This window comes from Egretta garzetta, unplaced genomic scaffold (genome assembly GCF_000687185.1).
Source record: "Egretta garzetta isolate BGI_Z169 unplaced genomic scaffold, ASM68718v1 scaffold306, whole genome shotgun sequence".
Taxonomy (NCBI): Eukaryota; Metazoa; Chordata; class Aves; order Pelecaniformes; family Ardeidae; genus Egretta; species Egretta garzetta.
In genome coordinates, this window is record NW_009260131.1 from 2796633 (window position 1) to 2822978 (window position 26346).

At 36.2% G+C, this 26346-nt stretch overlaps 1 protein-coding gene across 1 annotated transcript in view; it reads right to left on the reverse strand.

Annotated features, from left to right (window-relative positions):
- USP34 (ubiquitin specific peptidase 34) overlaps positions 1-26346 on the reverse strand; it is a 139101-nt gene that overhangs the window by 17837 nt on the left and 94918 nt on the right. The window contains 25 exon segments of the mRNA XM_035896988.1: positions 3493-3571; positions 4819-4976; positions 6469-7037; positions 7040-7093; positions 8112-8244; positions 10383-10460; positions 11857-11901; positions 12025-12129; positions 12228-12276; positions 12592-12743; positions 13325-13399; positions 13485-13653; positions 14719-14804; positions 16032-16112; positions 17634-17699; positions 18400-18447; positions 18549-18624; positions 18722-18786; positions 20393-20488; positions 20584-20637; positions 22101-22179; positions 23562-23715; positions 24198-24370; positions 25378-25472; positions 26197-26346. The exon segment at positions 26197-26346 is cut by the window's right edge and continues 54 nt beyond it. Coding sequence (XP_035752881.1) covers positions 3493-3571; positions 4819-4976; positions 6469-7037; positions 7040-7093; positions 8112-8244; positions 10383-10460; positions 11857-11901; positions 12025-12129; positions 12228-12276; positions 12592-12743; positions 13325-13399; positions 13485-13653; positions 14719-14804; positions 16032-16112; positions 17634-17699; positions 18400-18447; positions 18549-18624; positions 18722-18786; positions 20393-20488; positions 20584-20637; positions 22101-22179; positions 23562-23715; positions 24198-24370; positions 25378-25472; positions 26197-26346 — 2889 coding nt within the window.

Here is a 26346-nt window from a genome sequence, read left to right on the forward strand (position 1 = left end):
AAATTAGTATATTTAATAAAAGGGTTTTTTTTAAAAAAAAGAAAGGGGTGGAGGGAGAAGGAACAGAAAGAGAGAAGGAAAGAGCGTAAACAAATAGGAATGAGCAACCAGGTATCTGCTGTAACAACCAAAAGTAACTGTTGCCCTGGACACCTAGGCCTGCTGACAGCAAGCAACAAGAGTCTTGCAGGGGGGGCTGAAGTGAAACGCGCCATTGGCCAAAAGGCCGATCTGTGTTCTTGTCGCCTAACCCAAACCCTGGAGTCATATGAAATTTTTCTCATGTGCATGCCAGAGGGAAATTGAATCTGTAAAATTTCTTGTAACAAGAATCCCTCTGTAAGTAGCTACCACCCATCTCTAGTCAGGAAATGAGCGTTTTTGCAAGCACATCAACACAGCTTATAGGAGAGGGACATTTAAAACCAGCCTTAATTTGCTTTCAAGGTAAATGCTTTCTATTAGTGGTTCAATGTAATTACAAAGTTCTCACACAGAATATTTATCTAAAATCCAATAAGCAAAGTGTAATTCGAGATGCAGTATTTTTATACATCTGTAATCCCGGTCTTGCAGTGCCAACATACAAAGTGATATTAGGGATGCATGAAGACAGACTTGGGTATGTGAATTTGGGGAAAAACTGTACAATTAATATAGAAGCTAGTCATTTTTCAAAGTGCCGCTTAAGGCCGTATACTATATGACTGTACATCGGATTAATTACTTCTCCCTTTAGAACTAAAATACCTTCGAGGCAGCAGTGATTTATAGAAATATCAGGAGGGAAAAGCAACTCATTTCTGAACTGCAAAAATTCTAGCACAAGATGTAAGAACAGATATTTGATCTGCTGGGATATTTTGAAGATAAAGTAGCATTAATCTCACTCCCTATAAAGCAAAATCTTGATAGGCCATTTTTATATTAGAGTGACAATAAATGACACATGGCCAACCCTGCTAGGCAGAAAACTTTTCTGGATGTGACAACTCCTTGATGCAATATTTTTCACCACTTCAGTGAACACGTGAAAATACAAGGTTTGGTAATCTCAAGCTGAAAAGCAACTCGGCTCAAAACTGAACATTAGTTTTACCTAATTTCTAGCAATGTTTTACATAGGATAAATTGCATCTTGTATCACACATTCTTTATAAGCTTAGTTATCCATTGTTAGTATGGATCAGGGTTAACTAGAGCTGTTAACAAGTTCTTTTTATACATATGGATGTATGTGTTTTAGTCTACTTACGAGTTTTGTGTATGAATACAGCTACAGATCAGTTCCTAACTTTTTAGCCCACATTTACTGAACGTAAGCTAGCTAACTATAATTAATCAAAAGGCTTACATTTATAACAAGCTCATGAAAAGTCAGTTTTCAAACAAAGCGCAGTATCTTAATTTTTATTTTTCTAACTGATTTTGTAATTTCAGCTTTTCCTATCACACTTTGTCCCAGAAAATACATATTAATGACATAAAAAAGAAGATTTTTTTTTATATAAACCATATAAAAATGGGGTTGGAATCAACCTCAAAGCATCACCTAGTCCATCCACATGCCTTAAGGCAGACTAAATATCCTTATATCTTTGACAGATGTTTGCTCAAAGTCCTCCTGCCGACTGCCAGCTGTGCTGGCTGACACCTTCTGAAGCAACCGATTCCACTATCCCATTTACTGCACAGCTACTGCTACCTCCTACCCACTTGTCTTGCACCACAGGTTTTTACCAGTTTATTGTCCCCTCCCTGAATACACCATTCCACATATGCCAAGAATGAACTGCATCTTATTTTTACACCTTCTCCAACACATCCAATCCTGATTTTGATTCTTGTTCTCAAAAGGACTTAGCGCCCTTCCCCATTTGCATTGCCAGCCTATTTAATAAACATGCGTTCTTGTCCATCAACTCAATAATGGAAATGTTGAATAGAATCCAAGATCCTACACCAATCTTAAGGAGGACAAAAAAAAAAAAGAAAAGAAAAAAAAAGAAAAAGATAAATGCTGTATGCACTCTTTTCCAGTCTTCTGATATCTCACTCATCTTAAAAATGTAGGCGCTAACAGTTCAGAGCTTTTTCACCAATATCTTTTAGGCTTTTCCTACATTACTGCAGTACCACTGGATCCGTAGAGTCAAACTGTTGGTGGGCAGGGTCCTGACATCCAAACTGTACCCACTTCAGGGCTGCGTTATTTATTCTTTTTTTTTTCCTCTCTATTTTGAACTAACTCTGGTCTGGTCTCGTGGACCAAATATCCATTTACAACTGCAATATACTATATGCACTCCAGAAATGCACCGTTAGGTTTAGTTTCATCGGAAAGGAATCTAGTTTATGTGTTCTTAGACTGCTCCTTCACAGAATCACAGAATGGCAAGGGTTGGAAGGGACCTCAGGAGATCATCTAGTGCAACCATCTTGCCAGAGCAGGTTCACCTAGAGCAGGTTGCACAGGACATCATCCAGGTGGATTTTGAGTATCTCCAGAGAAGGAGACTCCACAACCCCCCTGGGCAGCCTGTGCCAGTGCTCTGTCACCCTCAGAGTAAAGAAGTTCTTCTGCATATTCAACTGAAACCTCTATGTTTCAGTTTGTGCCCATTGCCCCTTGTCCTGTTGCTGGACACCACTGCAAAGAGTCTTCTTGGACACAAAAGCACAATGGGTAGGAAGGAATTGCCAGGGCGAATTGCCTTGGAAGTGCCTCAAGAAGTGTTCAGAAATACTAATCACAATTGCATCTGAGTATCCTTTGTTTCTGTATTTTAACCTATTGCCTTAACACTTCTTAACTAGTACTAATTGTGTGACTGTGCTCACAGTTGATCTGTAACAGAGAGTGACACCAAAAGAGTATAAACTCACTCCTCTCAACATAATCTGGTGGTGGCTTACCCTCTGCCTCAGAACCAGGCAAACGTTTTTCTGATCTTTTTACTACTAAAGAAATCTTATTAAAGACGACAGGGGAAGTATCTACATGGCAAAAGCCAGGACTGACTTCTTACTACTCACGACATGTCTTGCTAGTTGCAACTTTTTCAGTAGACCCAATTTATGCTCCATTATGAACCTCAGAGCAAGTGTATCTATCCTTGATGTATGACACATCACCGGTGCTTTTATTTCTTACTCATCTTTCCTTTTTAAGCTACATCCTTTTATAGTTACCCTAACCTGTCACTGTTATCAACCAACCTGGTACCTTTACCCTGTATTAAGATTCGTATCGCCTCAAATTTTTACTCATGTAACCTCCTACATCAGCGTTTCACTGTGCAAAATGCCTAGTAAATATTTTTTTTGTCCTTCCTACAATCCTTCAGGTTTTAGGGTTTTACATGTATGCCAGTGCTTAATCAACTCATTTTTTAACTTTATTTTAAATGATATCATCTTAAAACAATTTAAAACAAACACATTGTCAGGAAGGAAATGACGACTTGATAAGAAATTAAATAAAGCATTTACCTCAGTCATCAGAATCAATCCTCTATTAAACACAACAAGAAGTCTGTCTTCATCAGATTCTAGTAATATTCTGAAGGCACTAGGAAAAAAATCCAAACATTGAGAACACTGAAAAATACACAGTCTTTTCATAATTCATAGAAATGCTTAAAACTGTTATGCTCATGATGTATTTTGAAAAATAATCACAGAAGAACAAAGAAACCCCAAAAGAACATAATTCTCTTAGTTTTCCCCCCACTTTCTCATTTAATAATGCTTCCGATGCCAACTCCCTTTATGTGAACTTTATGTTATTGAAAGTGTAATTTATAAACAACCTTTACAGAAGTATTTCCCAAACAATGTTTGCAAAAATGCTAAAAACTGAATGTACTTCAAAAGACAGACGTTTACGCTTATCAAATGATACATTTAAATAGGTTCAGTTAAGTATATGTTTGGACTTCTAAATGTATAAAAACATTTCTATCAGAAGATTGTATGCTTACAAAAGAAGGGAAAATAAAGGATTATGCTAACAAATGGTTCCCCTCAACAATTCTTCCGGAGCATTTGGGAAAAATTGGCTCATGCTCTGTGACAGAGGGCTGCACGCAATCCCTTCAGGTAACACAGGCCACTTGCCCTTTTCACCAGAGCCTGTCAGGGCAGCAACATCTGCATTGAAAACCTCAATCCCTGACCTACATGCACAGGCGATTTATAGCCATACTGAAAATACCCAAGCACCAGTTTCAGATGTACTACTGAGATACGCTAGAAATGAAAAACTGTTTGAAGATACAATACAATATAACTCTGTCCCACAGGCAATATTTCTAAAAAACATCTCTGCTCGAGAATAACAAATGTCAGCAAATAGCAGCTGAAATTACTGCTTTGCCAATCGAGACTTATCATGCTAGGCAGAGAATGGAATTTCAGCTTAAATGCTGAATTAGAACATTGATTGATTGTGTTTTAGGGTTTTTTTAAAGGCCTCTACTAATTCATTTTTGTCATGGTGTTTCTTTTTGAACCCTGAAAACATCCATCTTGGTTTACACCTGTTTATTGTAAAATATTTTCCTGCTTTCTGAATTTTTAGAAGATGAAACATTCAAAAATAAATTACATTCACAAACAATGGATTTTGAAGGGGAAAAAAAAGCTATAATTGTAGCTTTCTGCTTGCTTGCTTCTGAATAAAAGTATCCTCAAAACTTTTTCAAAAAGAATGTCAAAATAACCACACTAATTTTTATTGTACTTGACATTTGGCAAAATACAGTTCTTACTCAAACAGGATTAGATTATTACCCTACAACTTCACTACTAACGTACCTTATTAACGTAGTCCAACAAGACCGTCCGTCCAAGCAGCGCAGGTAACAGCTTATGGTTGTTTTCTTAAATTGCTTTATATCTTCTATTTCCTCCTCTCTCATGTCTGGTCTCTGAGCTACAAACAGTTGCATGAGGTTAAACAGCTCTTCTACCGCCTAAAACACACAAAAATATTAGGTTAGAGGAATCTCTCTCAGTCTGTTATGGTTTACATCTTATCGGTATTACTTATCCTGTATTACTTCTACTAAGTAATATACAGAACAAGTAGGCGTAAGCAAATTTAGATGGGAATACAGTTGTAAGCATCATAACAACGTTATAAAAATCAGTGGACAACATTTTAACCTTAAATAATTAATACTGAGCAGTTCTCAAAAACTAAAATTGAGAGAGAAGTTGTGCCTAGTTCTTATCCGTCTTCAATGCAGTTTGCTTTTAGCCTGTACTATTTACTGCACAGGTTAGGACCTGGATATTTGAGATAAGCCTTATGAACCTCAAATGGGTGTTTTGATGCCTCCTAACAGCACAGCACATTACTACACAGAGAGAGAGAGAGAGAGAGGGAGAAAGAAGAGAATGTGGAAATCCTGATCCACATGACAAAACGTCCTGACTTCCCTTGAGGAATGCAGGGCCATCCACTGCCGCACAGGTATGCGCATTCTTTGATATTAATGGTTATATTCTAAGTAACAGGATCCAGAAAGCTGCTTGTGCTAAACCTTGCTGGAGTCCCATATGCATGGCAAACACTAAACACAGCGGAGTAACTGAAGTTCCTAGCAAGACAAATTGAGACTCCCGAGGGGAGATGCAAACAAGGAAAGCAGCAGGACTACTCCCAGGACTGCCAGAGTATAGAGTTACTCTATGACCTCAACTAGACAGAATTTCAACATAGAAGATTCCATGCATCCTCCTCCTCCTCCTCTACACCGTAAAGAAAATCTGTCCTTGTACACCTATAAAGGACCCCAAAGCAATATTCACCAAGTAGTCATTCAAAAATGCATCTTTTGCCTCTTAAAAACTTTGTAAGCCTGTTTTTTTACACATGGACTATTTTAACTAATATCTACTCTCTAATGCCAGTGTCATAATGTTGTAGAGACAGTGCAACCCTCCCAGTGTACCAATGTATTGCAAAAGGTGCAGAAGTGTTCCCAAGGTGAACACCAGCCCATCCTCTATTTGAGTGCAACAGGCTAAATCTTGGCCTTATTCCAGAAACTGAAAGCAAAAAAAGAAACTCACGGGGAATCCTCCAACTTAGTGTGTTAGAACGCAACCCGCTTTCCCGAGACCGCTGTTAAAGGTTACCCCCTGCTTCGTATGACTAGGCTGGCGAACAGAATAGTGAAGAACAGTGGAAACACCAGTGTCTGCTTCCAGAATAAAGCAGCTGCTCTCCAAGCACTACACAGCAAGGAAGAAAATCCAAAATACCAAAACAATCCCACCCCAAAGTACAGTAATTGGATCTAACCACATTATTAATTACTTCTATCAGGAAATCAAAATATAATACTTTCACCACTGGATACTTGAAGTAAGTCTTTTCGTCTTATTCATTAGAAGGGACATTCAGAAGAGAGGAAACGCTACCAAGGAAATGGTATTTTTTGGTATCAATATACTTACTCCTGGGTACTGACTGGCATGTGGTGTGAGATTCTTAAAGGCCCACTGGATATTCTGGTGAGAAGCCAACTGCCTCGTGAACGCCGGGGACTGCTCACAGCAGAGGCGCAGGATGCCATAGTAGGCAGGCAGCATCCCGCGGTTAAAGAGCACCACATCCTGATCGTCATGGTCCGCGAGGATGTAATTGAAGGCAATATTCTTTGTCACCACGGGGTTCTGTACAATAAGGCGTACGTTCTCCGGACAGTCAACACACACGTTATACCAAAAAGACAGCAAAGCCTGTTTGTTGTGGTTGGTGGCAATAGCCGGCTCAGAAAGTTTAGGCTGGAAAAGGTTCCATAAGTCCATGAAGTAAGTAGAAAACATGAGCTTCTCAGTTTTTGAGATCAAACAGTATGTCATGAAACTGAAGTAGGGCACAAGTTTTGTAGTGCCATGAACAGCAGCATCAACATACAGCTTAGCTCTTGAAAGAAGGCCAAGAAGCACATTGTAGACTTGATGAAGAACAACTGTAGTATCTGGGCTGAGAGGCAGATCGCGTGTAGGGGTGTGCCAAGAAAGAACATCTGACGGAAGGAATTGCTTGGAATAAGCGACACCAAGAGATAGGCTGCAGCTTCAAATAAAAACAGATCTGTTATACCTTTGAAAAATGACACTCATACTTAACAGTCATTTAATCAGAAGTGAAATTACGCTGTGAGTTCCATTTACAGATTTCAAAGCATTTCACAGAATCTGGTATTAATATATTCACACTGGAGATGAAAAAAAAAATCAGGGTGGATAAGACCAGCAGGTTAAAAGTGGTGTTGAGATTTGCTTTCAGGCCTCTTCACCCTACATTCCTGTCTGCTGCTTGATTGTAACTGTTGTAACACAATGCATCCCATTACAGAAATACAAACCCAGATGTTTTCTATGACTACACTGCATACTGCTTGATCATGACATCATTACCTCTTTAAAGATTTTTACAACTGGAGCCTGTTGCAAAGCTGTACCTCCAGTTTCCACATCTCCCACAACCACAGAAAATGTATTGAAGTTCAGCACGGCCTATTACTGTGGAATCTCCTTTACATAAATATTTAGACACAGGGAAGGCTGAAAGCATGATCTTGGCAATAGCCTGGTAGTGCCATTCCTGGCAGCACAAACTAGAGAGCCAGGACACCCTGGAGCTGGGGAGAAGCACAGGCTGCTTCTCCTTGATCCACGAGTTCAAAGGAGTCAGCTAAAGATTACTCTCTGACGGGTGAAAGAAGAACGCGTACTACTCCTACCTACAGTGCAACTACATGACAGAAACTATATGGAGAACCTCTTGGATTATTTCCTTTTCTACTTTGAGTTTTCCTGGATCTTGTAGATTAACCACATAAGATAAAGGCACCTACTAATGTATCATTCAAGTTACAAAGTCAAGGCACAGTTTTCATCAAAACCAGTTAGCATGTCTCGATGAGGCACCACGGTTGTGTTGATATTTTAAAATACAGCAATCTTAAAACAATTGGAAGAGGAACAGAAGGCAAGTACAAAAGCATGGATTTTGTTTGTGACAGGAATACCATGTGCATAGTAACTTGCTACAACAGAAGTATAATTTTCTTCAATTGAAATTAACTTACAAGTTCTCACTCTAGGGTAGTTGTGTGCCAGTAGAAAACGTTCAACCCAATTTTCCATATTTTGCAGCACCCAGCTGTGAGCTAGTTTGTTTCGAGGTGTTTGCACAGCCAGCCAATCCAGGCACTGTATGTACTGATTGTATTAACAAAAAAAACCAACCTAAAAATAACTATTAAGACTTCAAAAATATTTTTTCAAAATCACATAGGGCCATCAAAGCACCTACAAGACTGAGGTGCTCTGGCAGACAAAGAAACCCCTTATTAAAATTTCACTGGTTTGTGCTTCTGAATCTTGTTCAGAGACTTTGAAAGTTCAGTCTAAGCCCAGGAAGTTACTCTACGTATCCTTTCTGCATAATTTGAGATACATAAGAGTTTAAATGCTGAGGACGTAGGAAACTGAACAATCTTGTCTTTGTAAACAAATCTTTTTATTTTAAATAGCTAACACAGAACCTTAACTGTGAATCTGTACTTTTACACAAGTTATACCAAAAGAACATCAGTGGTATGCAAGTATGTTCATATAGCTTCATGCTGAGGGTAACTATTATGTTTTTTATGAATATGCAATTTCAACTGCTGAAGCGGTTTCCAACTACTCTAATCCACGTGAAGAACATGAGCAGCTGACATGACCAAAACTCTGCTTATAAAATTTTAATCTCCATTTAAGAATAAATACATTAACAATAATCTCATCCCTTTTTTTAGAAATGACAAATTGATCTGTCAAGTTTCCTTTGTAATAGCTGGAGGGTATCTCCAAGAAAGAGATTATCATTGCTCACTGTCTTCATCTTCATCGCTCAATGACTTTTTAACGACTTCTAGAAACTGTAGTGGGTGCAAAAGTAGGTTCTACACCCTACAAGTGTCTGTCTCTGCATTAACCACTGGGCCTTTCATCCCTGCCTACATAAGTTATATCCCTAGACCTGTGTCAACAAGGTAAGGATAACAATGCTGGCAACACCAGAGACCAAACTGATGACTTCTACTGCTAAAAGCTTGGCTTTCCAACAGAAACCTGTCATCAACTTGCTTCCTCTGTAGGTTCAGTTTGTGTACTGACAACAGGGAGCAAAATAAAAACCAGGATTGCTTAACAAATTACACACATAAATTTTGTGGCTACTGACTGAAGCATGAAGCATGTGTACTTCATGCCTCAACTTGTATATTATCAAAAACTCTCTTGGAAAGGTTTCCTTGTTGCTGAGAGAAGTTCATAACCTACCCTTTCCCTGTATACATACAGAAAGCCGCTAGATGTAATTCTTGACCTTGAGATCCGGTGTTGAGCTCTCTTTACCCAAGGTACAGCAGTAACAGCTAATTCATATTCAGATCAGACACCTAACAAACACTTGGTACATGCCTTCTCGGATTGCCTAGTTGTTCCTATCCTATAACTGCTCCTAACCAGGAGTAAAATACATTTGAACAGCAATCCATGTTCTATCCCACAGTGCTTCGGTGGGTAAGACAGGTTTGTGTTTTAACAGAGGTCTCAATTCTGCACAGTAGTCATCTTTTACAAACCCCAGCCCCACTTTTGAAAGAGTATTAAAGAGAACGGACATTCAATGGCTTGTCCTCAGCAGTCTTTGTCATAAAGCCAGTAAGTTGTACTGGTAACCCAAAGAGCAGTTAGTTGAAGTGAAAGCTTTAATTCCTAATCTATTGCTCAGATCAAGGAACTCACCCCTGTGCCAAGGTGGTTAAGAAGTCTCTTTCGCGCTTTAGAAACGCAAGCAAGAATCATCCTGCACCACAGCAATTATCTACTAGATTCAATTTAGCACTATTTTATGGGTTAAAAGTGATTATGAGCATTTTACAGGGAATAAAAAAAGGTCAAACAAATATTCAAAGAACTAGTACACAATGGACAAAACCCCGCTAACAAACGATGGGCCTTGAAGCATGTTATAGTCCTTGCAAAAGGGTAACTGGGAAAAATAACTGGAATTTGCCTAGAAGCAGCATTCTAGACCCTTATTATGAATAAATTAATTTCTCATTAAACTAAAATTTAAAGTTTAACTGAAATACCAGTTAACCAGAATGCTGTTAAAGTAATGCTAGAAATTAGAGCAGAACTTTTAAATGTCTATTAGCTGTTGCTGTTTATTGGGAAGAGAAATGGTCATTCAAGAAAAAATCATGAACTGATGCAGCAAGGATGAGATTAAATATAAACCCCTTTCATAGGCATGGAAGAATGAACAAGAGAAAGACAGTTTAGCTTCCGTTTTCTTTTACATGTTGTACCTCCCATATCCTCTGAAGAATGTAAGAAGCAAAAAGTGGCATTCACAATTTGAAAAAAGGATTGGCTGCCTGTAATGCATAAAAATAAAAATAGCCATTTTGATCTATTTAACTTCATCCACTAATTTTTTTAGAGACATTAAAAAAAAAAACCCCAAACATTTGCATAAAAGTCTGTTTCTGCAAGCTTCTGACATGAACATTTATATTACTTTTAATCCCTTATTATTTAATCTGTAAATAATCCACATATATATATATACACCTTTTTATACATATACACTTTTTATAGCCAGTGCAAGGCAACATGATCATGCTAGATAGGATCAGTCTAGTAGAAGTCTATAGTTACAAGGAAATAACAGCACACACTGTCTGACTGCATCAGACATTATTCTGAACCAAGGTGGGGGGAACCACCAAGCTGTACAGCTGTACACCAATTTATCCTGTTTTACATATAGAGAAGTTTGCACTATCTCAGAGAAGAGATTATTTTTATGAATTTACATAATATGTAACATGTCCTGAAAAGTTTATCCAGAAGCATTGCATTTTGAGGGTTTATACTGGTTATTACTGGCATACTGTTTTCCTCTGAAACCACTATTCCTACTCTAACGTGTTGGTTTTAATATGGATTTTTGTTTGGGTTTTTTTAAGTTTGCTAAGACTCACCCAGCTTTTAACAATGCTTCGAGTGGTTACTACTATTATTACATATTTTGCACCTCACCAAAAATCTCTCTGGTGCATGTGTGTATGTGCAAAGCAAAAAAAGCATAGAAACGTAGCAAATGTTAGCATGACAGGAGGGAAGTAGACTGTCATCCGATAGTGCCCATTCTATCACACAAAGCAAAGCTGTCATGAGAATGATTTAGTACGTGCTGCTTTTCCGACCATGATCATGCCTCCTCTGCTAGAGATGCCCTCAATTTTTCCTGCTTATTTTTTCTTTTCTGACAGCAGTATACACAAATGTCCTTGTGTGAGCATACACTTCTCCACTCTGTGTATATTTTTCATGTGGAATCCATTTGGAACTCTCAGCATTTTTGTTATTACCAAGGCAGGAATTTATTCTGACTGAGAAATGTGTTTGCATGCACAGAACTGCAAAATAGTGCCCCAAAACTTGAACACCAGAGGGTAATTACATATCTGCACTTATGCTAGCGTACATGTTTTATTGTTACCAATTTTTTTTTAAAATTCGTAGAGGTGGAGAATCTAAGTAGTATGTTATTTGACTTCGAATCGAACTTTCATCTTAAACTGCATACCAGATTTCTGCTTTAGAAAACTTAATATACAGTGCAGTTAGGTTTCATTTAATGTCACAAAAACTTACATGGGTCATCTTCCATGCAAGATTTTTGATTAACAAAAGATTATTTAAGTAATTTAAAACAGAAAAATATTAATACAAATTATTTAATATACAGGTAGTATGTTTACATACCTCAGGAGTCAACTTTGCTATAGATGTGAAAAGCATGGACACAATCTTAAAAACAAAACAAACAAAACTCACTTAGACTTGTGCTTATTCAGTTAAAATAATAAAAATCAACCCATTACACTTATTAGAAAAGATTTGCAACAAATAGCTATGGTTTCTGATACTTACATGTTCTGCGAGTCGATTATTGTACCGGCACAAACTGAAAATGAGATTGCAAGTTTGCCTGATGTTGATACCATCACGGATATGTTGAAACAAAAAAGGAAAACCCTGCAACAAATAGTAAGATGTTAGTACACTGTCTACAATTACATATGTACACATACATATGTGTATTTTTTTGAGGCTTATACAGTCATATTTATTACCTTTCCTCCTGTTAATGCTGCCATGTCGTTTTGTGACAAAGTCAAATGCCTAAAACACAAAAAGACTATCATTTTACTTCAGAGATCATGACGTAAGGTTAAGGAGAAATACAGGACTGAGTGTTAGTTTATATTCTTCAGTATCACAATATACAAGAGAAAAAAAGGTATTGACATAAAACTGAAAAAAATAATATTTTGTACTTAGACTTTTAAATGGTTAAAAGTATAATGGGCCCATATACAGAAGCTCATTTATGCTGTTAAAAAAGCCCACAAAAAAAAGCTCAAACCCATAGAATCTCTACTTCCTTTCTGAACTAGCTTAGATTAGAATTTGCTTTGGTTTTTCAGAAGCTCTTGCCTTTCTGAGCGAGACTGTTCAACTAGAAGAGCAATCAGGGCAATCATCTTTTCAAGTGCAGCAGGCCTGTATTTTTCTTCTGCTAAAGAAAGTATATCTTCCTCTTCCTCCTCTTCCTCTCCTTCTTCCTCAGAAAGTACTTCAACCTGCGGCTGAGAGTGGGGGGGAATGGAAAGAAAGATAACTTGGATGCGGACATTTTGAGCTTTAATTGCAAAGAGCCTGTACACGGTCTTGCATATTTTCTGTCCTCTCTTTTATTCAAAACAACTTAATAAACTTGCATGTATCAAACCAGGTAAATATCCAACCACTTGATTTTCATGTTGAAGCATTCATTTTGCATAAGCTAAATTGTATTTACAAATGCAAAAGCTAGGTTGGTTGAAGTCTCTACATAGCCTGATGTGGTGGTCTATTTAATAAAAAGAGGAAGTAAATGTAAAAGCTTAAGTTGTACAATAGGAGTAAGCAATCAACTGTTACCATTAATAGCATGATGAGGGTAACTTTAATTGCTTCTACTTAATATCTATTTCTCTACTAAATAGGAAACTCCAGTTTACAGCATCTTTTTAAAATACTATATTCACTTAAACACTGCCAAAAAATTGTATGAGTGAAGCAATTTTAATTTAACAGCTGAAAGATGGTTCAAGAGAAACTGGCACTAATTATTACATATATAAACCATGGAAGACTCATTTTCGTTATACAAGATACTCAAACTTACATTTTCAGGTCCTTTAGTTCCCATGTAGAAATGGACCATTGTAGATATGGCTTGCAGTGAGAGCAAGAACTGGCTCTGAAAGGAGTAGATATTGAATTACTTGAAGATACGTACATGCATATACATACCTAATTCCCAAAACCACAAGACTCTTACTTACTTCCTCTTCTCCCATTTTGGCAAATTCGTAAAGAAAGGCAAAGTATTCCGTGAGATGTTTACTGTGAGGCTTAACACCATGCTCCATAATTGACAAGAGCGTCTTCACAAAGCGTGTTACGCAAGAGCGACTGCCGATGTCTTCCACAGGACCATCCATGTCATCCGAACTGAAAACAATATCCCATTTAGATATTTCAAAGGTTTTTCAATATCCCATTTAGATATTTACTCAAGGTTAATAAAAATAATATCCCAAATCAAAATTTTTGTCAGGAAGAGAATTCTTAGAAAAACAATATTAGGCGATCTCCTACTTAAAATCATCATCTTGATTTGCATATCAAATTTCCTGAGTTTCAAGAAAGAATGCTGTTACAGCTCACTATACTGTGGAGCTAAGGAAAGGCAGCCTCCTAAACACACATACAAGATCCTGACAAGACAGAAAACATGCACTATCAACCTTATTCATCTGCCTAGAGTTGGATCTTATCATTCAACAAAACAAGTGACGGAGTCATTTAAATAAGGCTCCCAGAGAAAATGAAAATCTTTTTTTTGCCATGAAAACTGTATCTTCAGGTCCTGAACTGTGTTATGGCAGTACAGTTATTACACACACTGCCACTTTTGCTCTGGAAGAAAGTTATTATCAGGATCACAAGCCTAACCTAAGAGATGAAAGAAAAACCACCACCCTCTTCTCCTTGTTATGTATCAAAAAGAACAAGTCTTTCATAACTGGAGACAAAGTGACAGTTTTCTTGATAATTAGCAGAACAAAATAGAATCCCATAGGGGTTTTTCTACTTTTTGACAAAAAAGGTGATTTAGCTGTATGACACAGGACTGGACTCTCATCTCCAACCTCTTTTACCGGATGCACAAATTAAAATTTGCACCTATATGCCAATGGGTCCAATTTACAACCGGCTTCTCACGTATAAGCAGAGAGATTTACACTTGCAGTGTATTACTGGCAGTGAAAAGAAAGACCATAAGGAAAACCCTGTCTAAGGGAACAAATGTTTCAAACAGTGTATCTTTAGATGCTGGCTTTTCCAACCACAGTAGTATTTTTAAATAAATTGGAGTATTTTGGGTAGAATAATAAAAACCAATTAAACCAGTACTACTTTAGGTTTACAAGACCATTTTGAATAATTAATTAAACAAAAGCGGTTGCTGTAACACATGCAATAAACAGAAGTTTTCAGGTGTTACTATTTTACCAGTCTTCCATTCCTGGCTGGAGATAAAGATGCGCATGCACTGGCCTCAGTCTCTGTATCACATGAATACACAACCGCTGGAACATCTGCAAATACATAAGTAAATGAACTCCACATGTTCATTCTTTTACATATATGTCAGTACATATTTTCTAAGCAAAGAATATTCTGTCTCCAAGTATCACTTCCAGCTCTATGTGATTCAAAGTTAAAGCGGAGATTGAGACACCCACATTTCATTTATTAGTGTAACGACACTTCGTATTTTACCAGAATAGTCAAACCTGTTTTTTATAAACAGATCTGATGGAGAAACACTAAAGCCAGTTTTTAATATTGGTGCACTGTACACAACTGGAACATGACCTAAGACTGTTGCTCATAAACATTATTTTTTCTTCTATCTCTATTTTCTGAAGCGCTAGATATTTTTGGCAAGATTTTTTTCATTTTGCCTCTGGCTATAAGAATTTATTTGAAAATTTTAAGGAAATTCCTTCCAGTAATTTTTAATTTATTAAACATTCATCAAGGATTAGAGCTTTGCCTAAGATCTTGCACAGAGTTCTCCCACTAAATATATTCCTCTAATAATGGGTTGCATACAGAAACTATGTATAGTTCTGTATGGAAATATTACTTTAATAATCAGAAAAGTTAAGCCAATTGAAGGGTTCAGGTGAGACAAAATAATTGCTGAAGTTTTTACCTAAATGACTTGCAAAGAAAGTATAATTCTAAGTGAAACTATTAATATTATTCATATCTGTGAACATCCAAATGCTACTAATGTAGGTTTTTTTCAATTCCAGAAAAGTGTATTAACAGAATGTTGTGGCATAATGTTATAAAATTAAATGTATCTACAAAACCCAAACGCAGAAGTTCAGAAGCGAAGCTTTCCGTTGGGAGTACTGAATATATATAATACAGGTTTTTTTATTTTCTGAACATGTGTCTTGATGCATTATTGTTGAACCAATTCAGAAGAAAAACATTTTTCATTTGAGTGTTCAAATCTGTAGAGATAATGTGGGTGTTGTAGAAACCTTAATTTGTATCTCTTGTGAGATCTAACGTGATCCTAACTGTACAACCACAGCACTACAGTAATACTGATTTTGTTTCAAACAACAATAACACTCCTGTGGCCAAATATTTTCTCTAAATCATGTGCAAGAATGGAAAAGAATAAGATAATTACACGTAGTAATAAAAACTTTCAGAATCATTGTATGTGTCATAGTAATTGTCCATTTTTATTCATGTGTCAAGTAGTCACTTGACTTAAAAAGGAACACGTTTTTTCTTACCTGTCTCACAATCTGATTGGGACACTTTATTAGAATCTGCATTGGCCACCAATCATCATCAGCCATACGATCCAAAAACCACTGCAGAAGATACATACTTTGTTAGTTTTGTTCCAAACTCGTTCTAGTCCAATCTTCTTTTTGCATGATATTAAAGTCTGAAGAGAAACTGATGTTACTATTATTAAGGAATAAGCAAGCATTAATCCAAGGGAAATCTAAACATCTTCTGTACGTGAGAAGAAAGGAATGAAGATCAATAGCAATGAATATCAATATAAATTTATATCCAGTATCTTCTTATCCCTGTGTTCTGCATGCCATTATTTAATTATCTGGAAGGACACAGTTATCCTGAAAAGTGATGTCAACAGAACAAAAAAAACCCGATGCTTACAACGAAGCTTAAGCTGAATAATCCTGTAGAATGGAGATAGGTTTAAACAAGAACGTAGTTCCTGAATTAGATCCCTTTTGCATTTTAACATGTGGAAAAGCCTTTCTACCTCCGGAGACAGAAAATGTATAAAAATAACAAGAAGAATTCAGCAAATAATACAGCTGAGTATTCTGACTCCATGAATTTTGTTTTATTCAGAAGGAAAAGACAGTTTAAATTAATGAATCCAAGTTGTTGTTCCTTTTAATTGTACCAAAGTATTTTTTTACAATATTAAATGTCTTCACTCATTTTAAGTATCTTAGGACTACACCACCCTAACGAAACTGTAGGACCGAATTACTGAATGTTACATAACAATTTAACAACCTAGAATCAATTTATAAAAGAAAAACAAATTTAATTAATTTGTACTGAATAAGGTCTAATGAGGGATACAGTAAGTATTGGGGTCCCTGTACATTCAAACTATCACAGAGAATCTATCACAAACTTTCCTTCAGTACCTCAAAATTGCTTTCACCAACACCACAGTGAATTTTTTGTCTATGGTTTCTCAGACCCTCTTTCTACTTTGTCCCAGACTCCCTTACAGGCAGTATCCTGAAAAATCTTATATAAAAAACATTCCTCCATTTTTTCCCCTCTTCCTTCTAGGAGTTCTCAATCTTTCTACACATTGGGTAAAAGATCCTCAGCTTCACAAGCAAGGTACTGCATAAATTTGGTCTCAGCTAAGTCTGACATTAGTTGTTCTTACTCCCTCTCTAAGCCTCTTCATTGCACAGCAGCCTTTTACCTCACTGCCCTCTTCCCTTGGATTCAACTCCAGTTCCTGCCATTCTAGTCCCTAAACATTAGTCTGTCTTTCCATTTCTCTTGTGTGATTTCATTTAAAAACCCCTTAATTACACAAGTCCGTATGTAATAATCAAATAAAGAGGTTGTGACACTGTGTGTCTTCTGTTCTAGTGACAAAATGACTTTGGCCTGTGGTCTCACCACAGGCTTCTGAAACTAAAAGTCAAGTAATTCCCCAGAATCTGCAATATTCAGAGAGGATGAATTTCATCTCATAGTGCACAAATATGCCAAATACAGTAGTTCATAGTCCAAAATATTCCAGGGATACGAACCTCCAGGAAAGTTAAACAATATATAGAAAGTTGGTTTGTACTTTGCTGAGTTCCTAAGTCACTTACTTCACAAGCTGCCTGACTGTTATTAAACTGTTTTGTTAACAGTTCAATCCACTGAAGCATTGTAGGCTGTAAAAAGAAATACAGAAAAAATATAAATTGCAACTTAATCTTTAAATATTTCTAGATGGTCAGTTAGAGCACTAAGCCTTAAGAATATAGTTACAAACACTAAATGCTTTATGAACTAGTAATATGTTGCACCTACACAAAAATAACAGCACATGCGTTGAAACTATGCAAGTAGTACCTACACATGTGGACTAATTGTCCAATTAGACATTATTACATATTCCTACTAATCCCAGACAATCTAGAGCTACTAGAATTATGCCATCACAGATGAGAGAGATGTAAAATTTGGCTGAGAATAAAGATGTTTCAGATAGAACTTTCTTGTTCATGCTAGTATTTATAACCTCACAATTCATGAGCACAACCGTTGCTCAATGGTAAATAATCCCCTCTACATCAGACTTTAACAAGTGCTTGTTACAACCAGAATCATCCAGGAATTTTCAAATTAAAAGAACGGAAGATCTGTTGTTCCTGATGCTTCGCTGAGGCAAAGTAAGCTAAAACCAGAACCCACATTTTTTCCATTGTGCAGTGTTTACTATAAATGTGTTAAATGACTCTTTAAACGTTACCTTTGTATCATCTATGGTACTTATTACATCTCAAAATCACACTTTTAAAATGAAAAAGCACAAACTTTTCACTATATTCATGCAGCTACTTAATGAGAATTTACAAGTAAGTAGAATACCTTTTCCTTTGAATGAATAAATGTCTCTAGTACAAAGGAAGTGCTTAACTGGAAAAAAAAATATTGCACCATTAATTATAGAATGCCTGAATTAAAATGTAAACAAAGTAAAATTTAAAATGAGGATGATATACTTTGGAAGTACTTACCTTTGCTGTCATCAGGGAAACCGCTTTTGGATCTGGTAGCGTGCTTGGGATGCTACTGCACAACTGCCACATAAACCTAGAGTCAGTAATTTTATTTGTTAATTAAAATAAATAATGAAAATCTGCAAGAAGAAAAGAAGCATTAATATTACATTTTTTAAAGAAAAACTTACCCAAAATATGTATGTTCAAAAATGTTCTTGTCTTGAAGGAACTGCATGTTATCATGCCATATCCACTGAAGAAAAAATGCTAACATCAGATACAAGAAAGCAGTTTATTTCACTACATAAGCAAGATTTTAAGAATATTTAAATGCTTGCCATGGCTAAGAAAATGGGTTTCTTATGAAAAATTATTTCTCAAAATATTTTATTTTAAAGGATTGGCTTGAAGCTGTTTTATTCATACTATAGTGAATATTAGTTTTGCCTGCCATATGACTGCAGAACAGAGCTCAGAACCTTCTCTTTCTGTGATCTCATTTTTATAACTTGATTACTCACATTTTTTTAGGCTGAAATTTTGAGAACTGGTTCAACATGTTAAAAAAGAACCACAGTTTAAGACCGTATTTTGATGTCTGCGAGAGTGTAATAACGTAAACCCACAAAACCCCCTCTCTAAACACACAGTTGCACTGAGATCAGTTAGACTTGTCAGCAGCCTAGCCAGGTATGTCGAAAGGTTGAAGTTCTCACCCAAAGCCTGAGGAGCCCTGTGAACTTTTGATAAAGTCTTCAAGAGTAAGATTTGACTCTCCATCATTAGCCAGAAAAGGATTTCATGCCAGGTCCCCTGGTTCCTCTCTCCAAAATGATGTTTTTGACCAAATCTGTCTGTAGCGTTTTTCACATAAAAATAGTTTAAAAGTTTAACTCTGATAAAGTCTATTATTATTTTTAAGACTGAGAAGGATAAAAAGCACAATCCGATTTGCTGGCTAGGGATGCAGTCTTTTTAAGTTAAGAACCTAAGATGTGAGAGATGATAAAGTAATACTGCTGGCCAGAGGGAGCAGGGCACCTGGCTTTTCGAGGTGATATAAAAAGGGAGAAGAATGTCTTACAAATCCCATATTTGGGATATATCCAGCACAGTGAGATCCCTAGTGAAACACTCTGCTCGTGTGCACTGCCTTTTCCAATTCCTCAGACCATACATGGCTTAAATAGTATCTTTATGTAAATAGCCAGGTATCCGAAGAGCAGCCCTTAGCACTGAGGAGCACAGGGAGATGCAGCTCTTAGTAGGTTTTATTTCCCCTACACCTTTTACCAACACCTGGGCTACTCTGTGACTATGGGGAGGAAGTGATCCTTTTCTGACTGATGCTCCCCATCATAAGCACAAATAGTCCTGATCTTATATTGCTTTCACTTAGAATTTCACAACCCACTAGCAAAAGTGCAAGCAAACAGCTGGAACTATTCTCTTATTCTGTCCCCTCTCAGAGCAGTAAGTTGCTGAGGAACTGAAGGATGCAAAAAATGGTGGTTAATGAGAATATTTCCTGTAATATTGCAAATGTTGATAAGTACTCACAAACACCAAACAAACATTGCTCTTCTACCATTTTTTACAAATATGAAGCAAAATGATTCCGATATCCAAATTAAAAAATACAGGACAGAATGAGAAAACATCTAAAATTTACATACAGTGGAAATCTTCTCATCTACTTCCTATCAAACAACATTCTGCTAAGGAAGACAGCTAAATGAAAGGATTGTCATTTTATTGATTTAAATCTTATTTGTTTTCCCATGTTTATTCCAATTCCCCATTTGTTTAGGATTTCCTATAGTATTTTAAAATTGGTGTTAAAACAAATCAACTTGTACCTCCAGCAATTCTGATGAAACATCAAATTTGTAGTCTTTGCCATTTTCTTCCTCTGGTTCCATCCGTTTATAAAACAGCATGTAAGCACTGTGCGTCTTTAAGAAAAAAAAATCTGTATAATTTTTGCTTTGAGAGGTAAATCATGAAAGTAGAAATATAATCATATAACAAGTGTTTGGAAGAGAAATACCTTTTCAAAGGAGAAGTCCATAAATTTATCAGTAACAGAATCATAAGTTTTTGTCTGTCAAGAAGAAAGTAAAACTGTTAATTACACACTTTTATAACAGCCTGGCTATTGACAGTTTGAGATAAATGTGCAAGCAAAGTATTTCACGACGTTTGCAGAGAGGCTGCTGACAATTTATTTCTTGCTCAAAGTAGTCGTCTTTCTCTTTTCTTCTACAGTAGCCTGCTCTGATTTTTCAAAGTTGCTATGCAATATTGTGACCTATATCGCATGCAATTTCCTGTCTCATCCATCTCTCATTGGCACCTCTTCCTTTTATGAACCCTAAGGTATTTTATCCATTTGCCAAACAAAATGATTTTTTGTTTCATTTCTGCATATTCTCTTTATCAGACAAGAGGATTTTTCTCATTCACAGGACTGTTTTAGTAAGATACTGAGTTAGTAATAATGGGGTTCATATAATGATATATAGTTATAAAAAAATATCAATTCAAGCACAACCTGAGAACAGTTGAGTCTCATAAAACAGTTATTTGTATTGATACTGTGTAAAAATATTCAGGCTGATGTCAAAGGGCAGCGGGCTGACCCAAAAGACAAAGCTGTGTACTGTATTAAAAACCTTGCACTACTGAAAGCAAACAAACATCAGCTTAAGAAACTTTTATTTTCTTAACAACAAAAGGAACAAGCAAAACTATTTAAGCCTGTAGATCCATTAGTTTGAATATCCCTCACTAATATCAGTTCTGTCACCAGTGAAAAAGGATCTGACCGTGAAGAGGTTCACAGACCAGAATCTGTAAATTACTGACACAAGGCATAGACAAAGATCAAAAAGCCCTGTTCTTCCAAAATAGGCATAAGCTTGACTTAATTATTCCTTCAGTCAACAGTCTGTGCAACAAAGCCAACCTAGCAAAGGATTCCTAAATCAGTTGCATACTCACTTTTTTATAAGTAAATAGATAATATGAAGATAAAAAGCAGATATAGTGAAGAAATGCCTCTTCTTTGGAGAGAGACTTCACTAACTTTTTGATTCATTAGTAATACCTAGGCTATACCTCTGACACCTGTCTTTTAAAGCTGCATAAAAATATCTGGATTTGTATTTACAAATTAAATAATCTGAAAGTTGGTACAGGAGAAATTAAGACCCTTCTCCTTTATTGGCTTAACTCCTGTTCTATGGAAAGCCTAGAAAAACTAGAGAGCTTGCATCACCAGCTTGGAAGCATTCACTCTGCTGAGTCTTTCATGCCACAAAGGAGAGGGAGACCCTATGAAAAGATCAATGGTGGAACAGCTATCTACATGAAGGTAAGATAAATTATCACCTGCACAACAAAGATGTCAAAAGTTTAATAAAACCCAGCTAACACTTCTAACTGTTTCATATACATTCACGACAGATGGCAGACCAAAGGCGAACACTATGGAATCCTTCATGAAAATCTTCAGAACAGATACTGTAATGGTTGAACATGACAAAAATCAAAGCCATAACTTACGGTCATTTCTCCACCAAAACATTCTGAAGCAAGCTGGGCAGAATCAAACGGTTTTACTTCAGCATCGTTGAAAAGATACCTGTAAAACAGCAAGCTTTTGAAACAATTGCTCTTTGTCCCTAAGGGCAAATAAAGCGTAACAAGCACTTAAAATGATTCTGCAGATTTAAGTATTCCTATTAATTTCTAATACCTTGTTTGAATCACAGCAAACTAAAGACTGATCCCAAAAGTGACTTCCTTTCAATAAGGCGGCAGCATTTCAACACTTCTTGGTTTTTCTTTTCATCAAGAGAGACATTACTTTCCCCATCTTTCCAGCCTAACTCTGGTACAGATAGGGTTTTACTGCAACCAAGATTTTCCTTTTCCTTTTCAATTTGAGTGAAATGGAAATAAAAATTTAAAATAGGAGAACGATTCCACATAATAGAACTCAAACTGGACTATTCTAGCTAACAGTAATAGAGGAAATATTGTCTCCTATTCCATGGCCTCAGCCAAGAATCTGAGATACAACATCCAGAAATTACTAGGAGAGAGAGTTCCCTGCTTTCTTATGTCACCTAACAAGACCCTCCCTTATTTCCATGCCCACATCTCATCCATTTCCCAGGCTACCTCCTCTAACTTTTTCTTCCCCTTCACAACCACGATATGTCCAATGCATGCAGAAGTTCCCAAATTAGACGTGGAATGTCATAGGTAAAAAAAAAATTAAAATATTATTTTAAAAAGAAAATACTACATTGCATTTATTCATCTTTCTATCACTTATGTCTAAGAAGATCATATCTCTTTTTTTAATCTTTGAAAAGATGGGACAGAAAAATAAATGCTATCAAATATTCCAGTATATCACTGTAAATTGCATCTAGGATGAGCTGGCCAGTAAGAAAAGATCACCAGCTAGATAAACTAAAAAAATGAAATTTGAAACCAATTCCATATATAAAAAGCACAGTAAGAACAGATTTAGATAACCTAGGTATTGTAACACCATTTCTGCCACAACGGATGCAACGAGTTTAAGCAAATAAAAATTCAAATTGTTGTTTCACTGAGAGCAGACAAAAGAAAAGGACTGAATTTCACAATCATAAATGTAGCTGTATGCTCAGCCAAAGGTAACAACTAGATTTTATGAAGGACAAGCTATTAAATCTTACTGTTCATTTGTAGAGATAAGTCATTGATATTCATGTCAAGAAACAAGCAGTGGCTGTGAGACTAGCATGGCATTCTCCTGCTGCCCCTGCGTCCAAGGCACTCCATAACCATTACAGCCTTGACAAAAGAACTTGTATGCTAATAAATTAATCTACTTACACCTATCCAACATTTTGGGCTTTTGAGGGGACCCTACAGCACATATCTCCTGTAGAACTTCATCTGACAAAGTCAACAAGTTTTAGTTACTTAAACATACAGAATTATAAAATTTTGTTTTGCTTAACTCACCATTTGTTGTTTTTGTAAGCATGGGGATTGACTATATCTCTGATAAAACTGTAGTAATGTCCACCATCTGCTGTTCCTGTATGAACCGTTACGCCTATCAGATCATATTCGTAACTTTCCGTTTCTTTCAAATATTCACCATCGTCCTTAAAACCTGAAATAATTTAATACAATATTTAATCAGCTATTTCCTAAACACCTGAACTTCAATATCACACATTTCCTCTAGCTGCACTTTAATTTTTTTCTTTTTAGTGCTCCACAATGATGACAGCCAGAAACTCCACACCCAGAACAAGCAGCATAGATCCCAACGCCTGTGAAACAGTGACAGCTTTTTTTGCAAAGCATCACTACTGCAGAGATCGGGACTAACAACTAAGTTACTCCAAGTTAGCACATCTTATTTTTGATGTCAGTTAGCCAGCCATTTGCTGAAGTTCAAGCACTATCCTGCAAAATCAAAACAGGCCAGTAACAAACATAAAATATGTGACTTGGGGACTATAGGTTGATTAAAACTTATGTTTGATTTTATTTTCCAAAAAGAAAGTCACTGTTTGCATATGTTATGTATACAGAAAACAGCGCACAGATGAGAGACAAAGCCTGTTGAATTCACTTTAGGAGGCATACCTTCTTTTCTGTCATTTTTTCCCATGAGGAAATCTTCAGTGTAAGGTGTCATATCCAAACGTAAAGGGAACGAAAAATGCGTATTGACTTTCTCCTTCATCATGGTTACCATATTAAATGTATATCTCATTGTGTTGAAGCTTAAGATACGAGGTAGTTTCTTAAAACATGCCCTGAAGGATTAAAAATAATCATGATTTATGAAAGCTTAGTGGGTTAAATTGTATTTTCACAAAGATTTCCAACACATTTGTTTCAAACATAAAATTGGAAATCTGTTGCTAAGTCACATAAAGATAAAATTCAGCTACCATAATGCCCTAGAGCAGGGCAGCCTAACTGGCAGCAGAAAGGTCAAATTTAGCCTGTTGAACAATTCTATTTAGGCCTATCATCGTGCCTTGAAAGAAACATCAAATTTACTAATGTGGCTTGAATGACAGTTTTCTAAAATGATATCATAAAATGAGTCCTGAATAAATTTAACAATGCAAATTGCCTCATTAGATGGAGTTACTGTCTTGTAACTGACAAGTTTCAATGCAGAACATATCTTGTATAAAATCTCATAAACTTCACAATAATGTTTTTGAAGTAGGTTACTCTTCCACCCATGTCATTTTAACAGCCACAAGAACAACTATGAGTTTTCTCATCTCTAGAAAAGAAATGTTAGTTGCAATATAAAGACAATATAAAATTTTTATTTAGCTTTCTCTTTATTAGCAGACTTTTTAAAATACGGAAACATTTTTAAAACTACCAATTTTAATTAAGAAATTTGGGATTAAGCAATTGTCCTGCATAACAAGTAACACAAGTACTAAACAACCTCTGAAAGTATTTAATCTTTTAAAAACAGGAGAAGAAACATATTTCAAAAGGTACTAATTTCTACAAATTTCTTTTTATTTACATTAAAAAAAAAATCACGAACATTTTACTGTCTAGGTGATCTTTTCCTAAGACACTTTGTATCCTTTGTTTTGGAAATCTGATTTCTTAGTTTCTAGATTTCTAGATCATTTGCACAGGCGCCACATCCTGAGAGGCCCACACAGCAGCAAACTGAATGATAACACAGTCCTGTTTCATCTAAAAGATTGCTCTTATTCCAATACTAATTTCAGTAATTTACTAAAAAGAAACATTCGGAATGTTTGTTTCTTCTTAATCATACCTTTTTTCAGCCCGCACTTTCTTCCCACAATGAGAACATGTATACATGTTGTCACCTTCCAAGGTATCTTTAATAGTTACTTCATCAAGAGATTCCTACATGTAATAAACAAAAAAAGGAGGAGCTTACGTTTCTTAGACATTTGTATCTTGTGCTTACATGGCCTGCTTTACAAATCCCTCTCTTTCAGTCTTGCAGTAAGCTTAATTAACATTCCCATAAGTTATGTAAGATGATCAAAGGCATCAAAAAGTTTGCAATAAGAGCGTGCACTTGAACTAAGAGAAGAGTTTGACTCGAAAAGCAGTTCCTAAGCCAAGCACAAAATTAAGGAACCAATTCAGAAAAATGGCACTCAATATTCCAAGCTGTCCCAAAGAATTCAAGTGCCTTAAATTCAAATTCCAAGTGTGGGGATTAATAGTCGTTTAAAAAACTTGAAAACCTAGAATTATTTTGGTGTAAGTTTTAAATTATCTTGATAAGCAATAGTACATGTATATATAAAAACTTTTGACACTTACAATTCACTCATACAAAACATTGCCATAGCATTTTTAAAACACAGAAGGGAGCAATTATATATAACAGAGTCTTGAGTCAATTCCAAATGGCACCAGCTGATAGCATGTTGCATTGAAAAGATAAAACAATTCAACCAAATTACCTAGTAATATCAACTGAGAAACACACCAAAACTAGAGTACAGCTACAGAAAGCATCAACATATTCAACACCATAGGGTGCAGTCTCTTAAACTTGACTGTACCCATTTATAATTGTGATCTATAGTACACAGCTCAGCCTGGCATTACTTACATAAATATTCTTCATATCTGCCACCTGGCATCTTACTGTATAGAACTCTTCAGCAGTCTGACTTACATGCTCACAGTCCTAAATCACAGCAAAGAAAGAGAAAAGCGATGAAGTACCTGTTTTGAGAAATTGAAAAAAAATCTTGAAAAT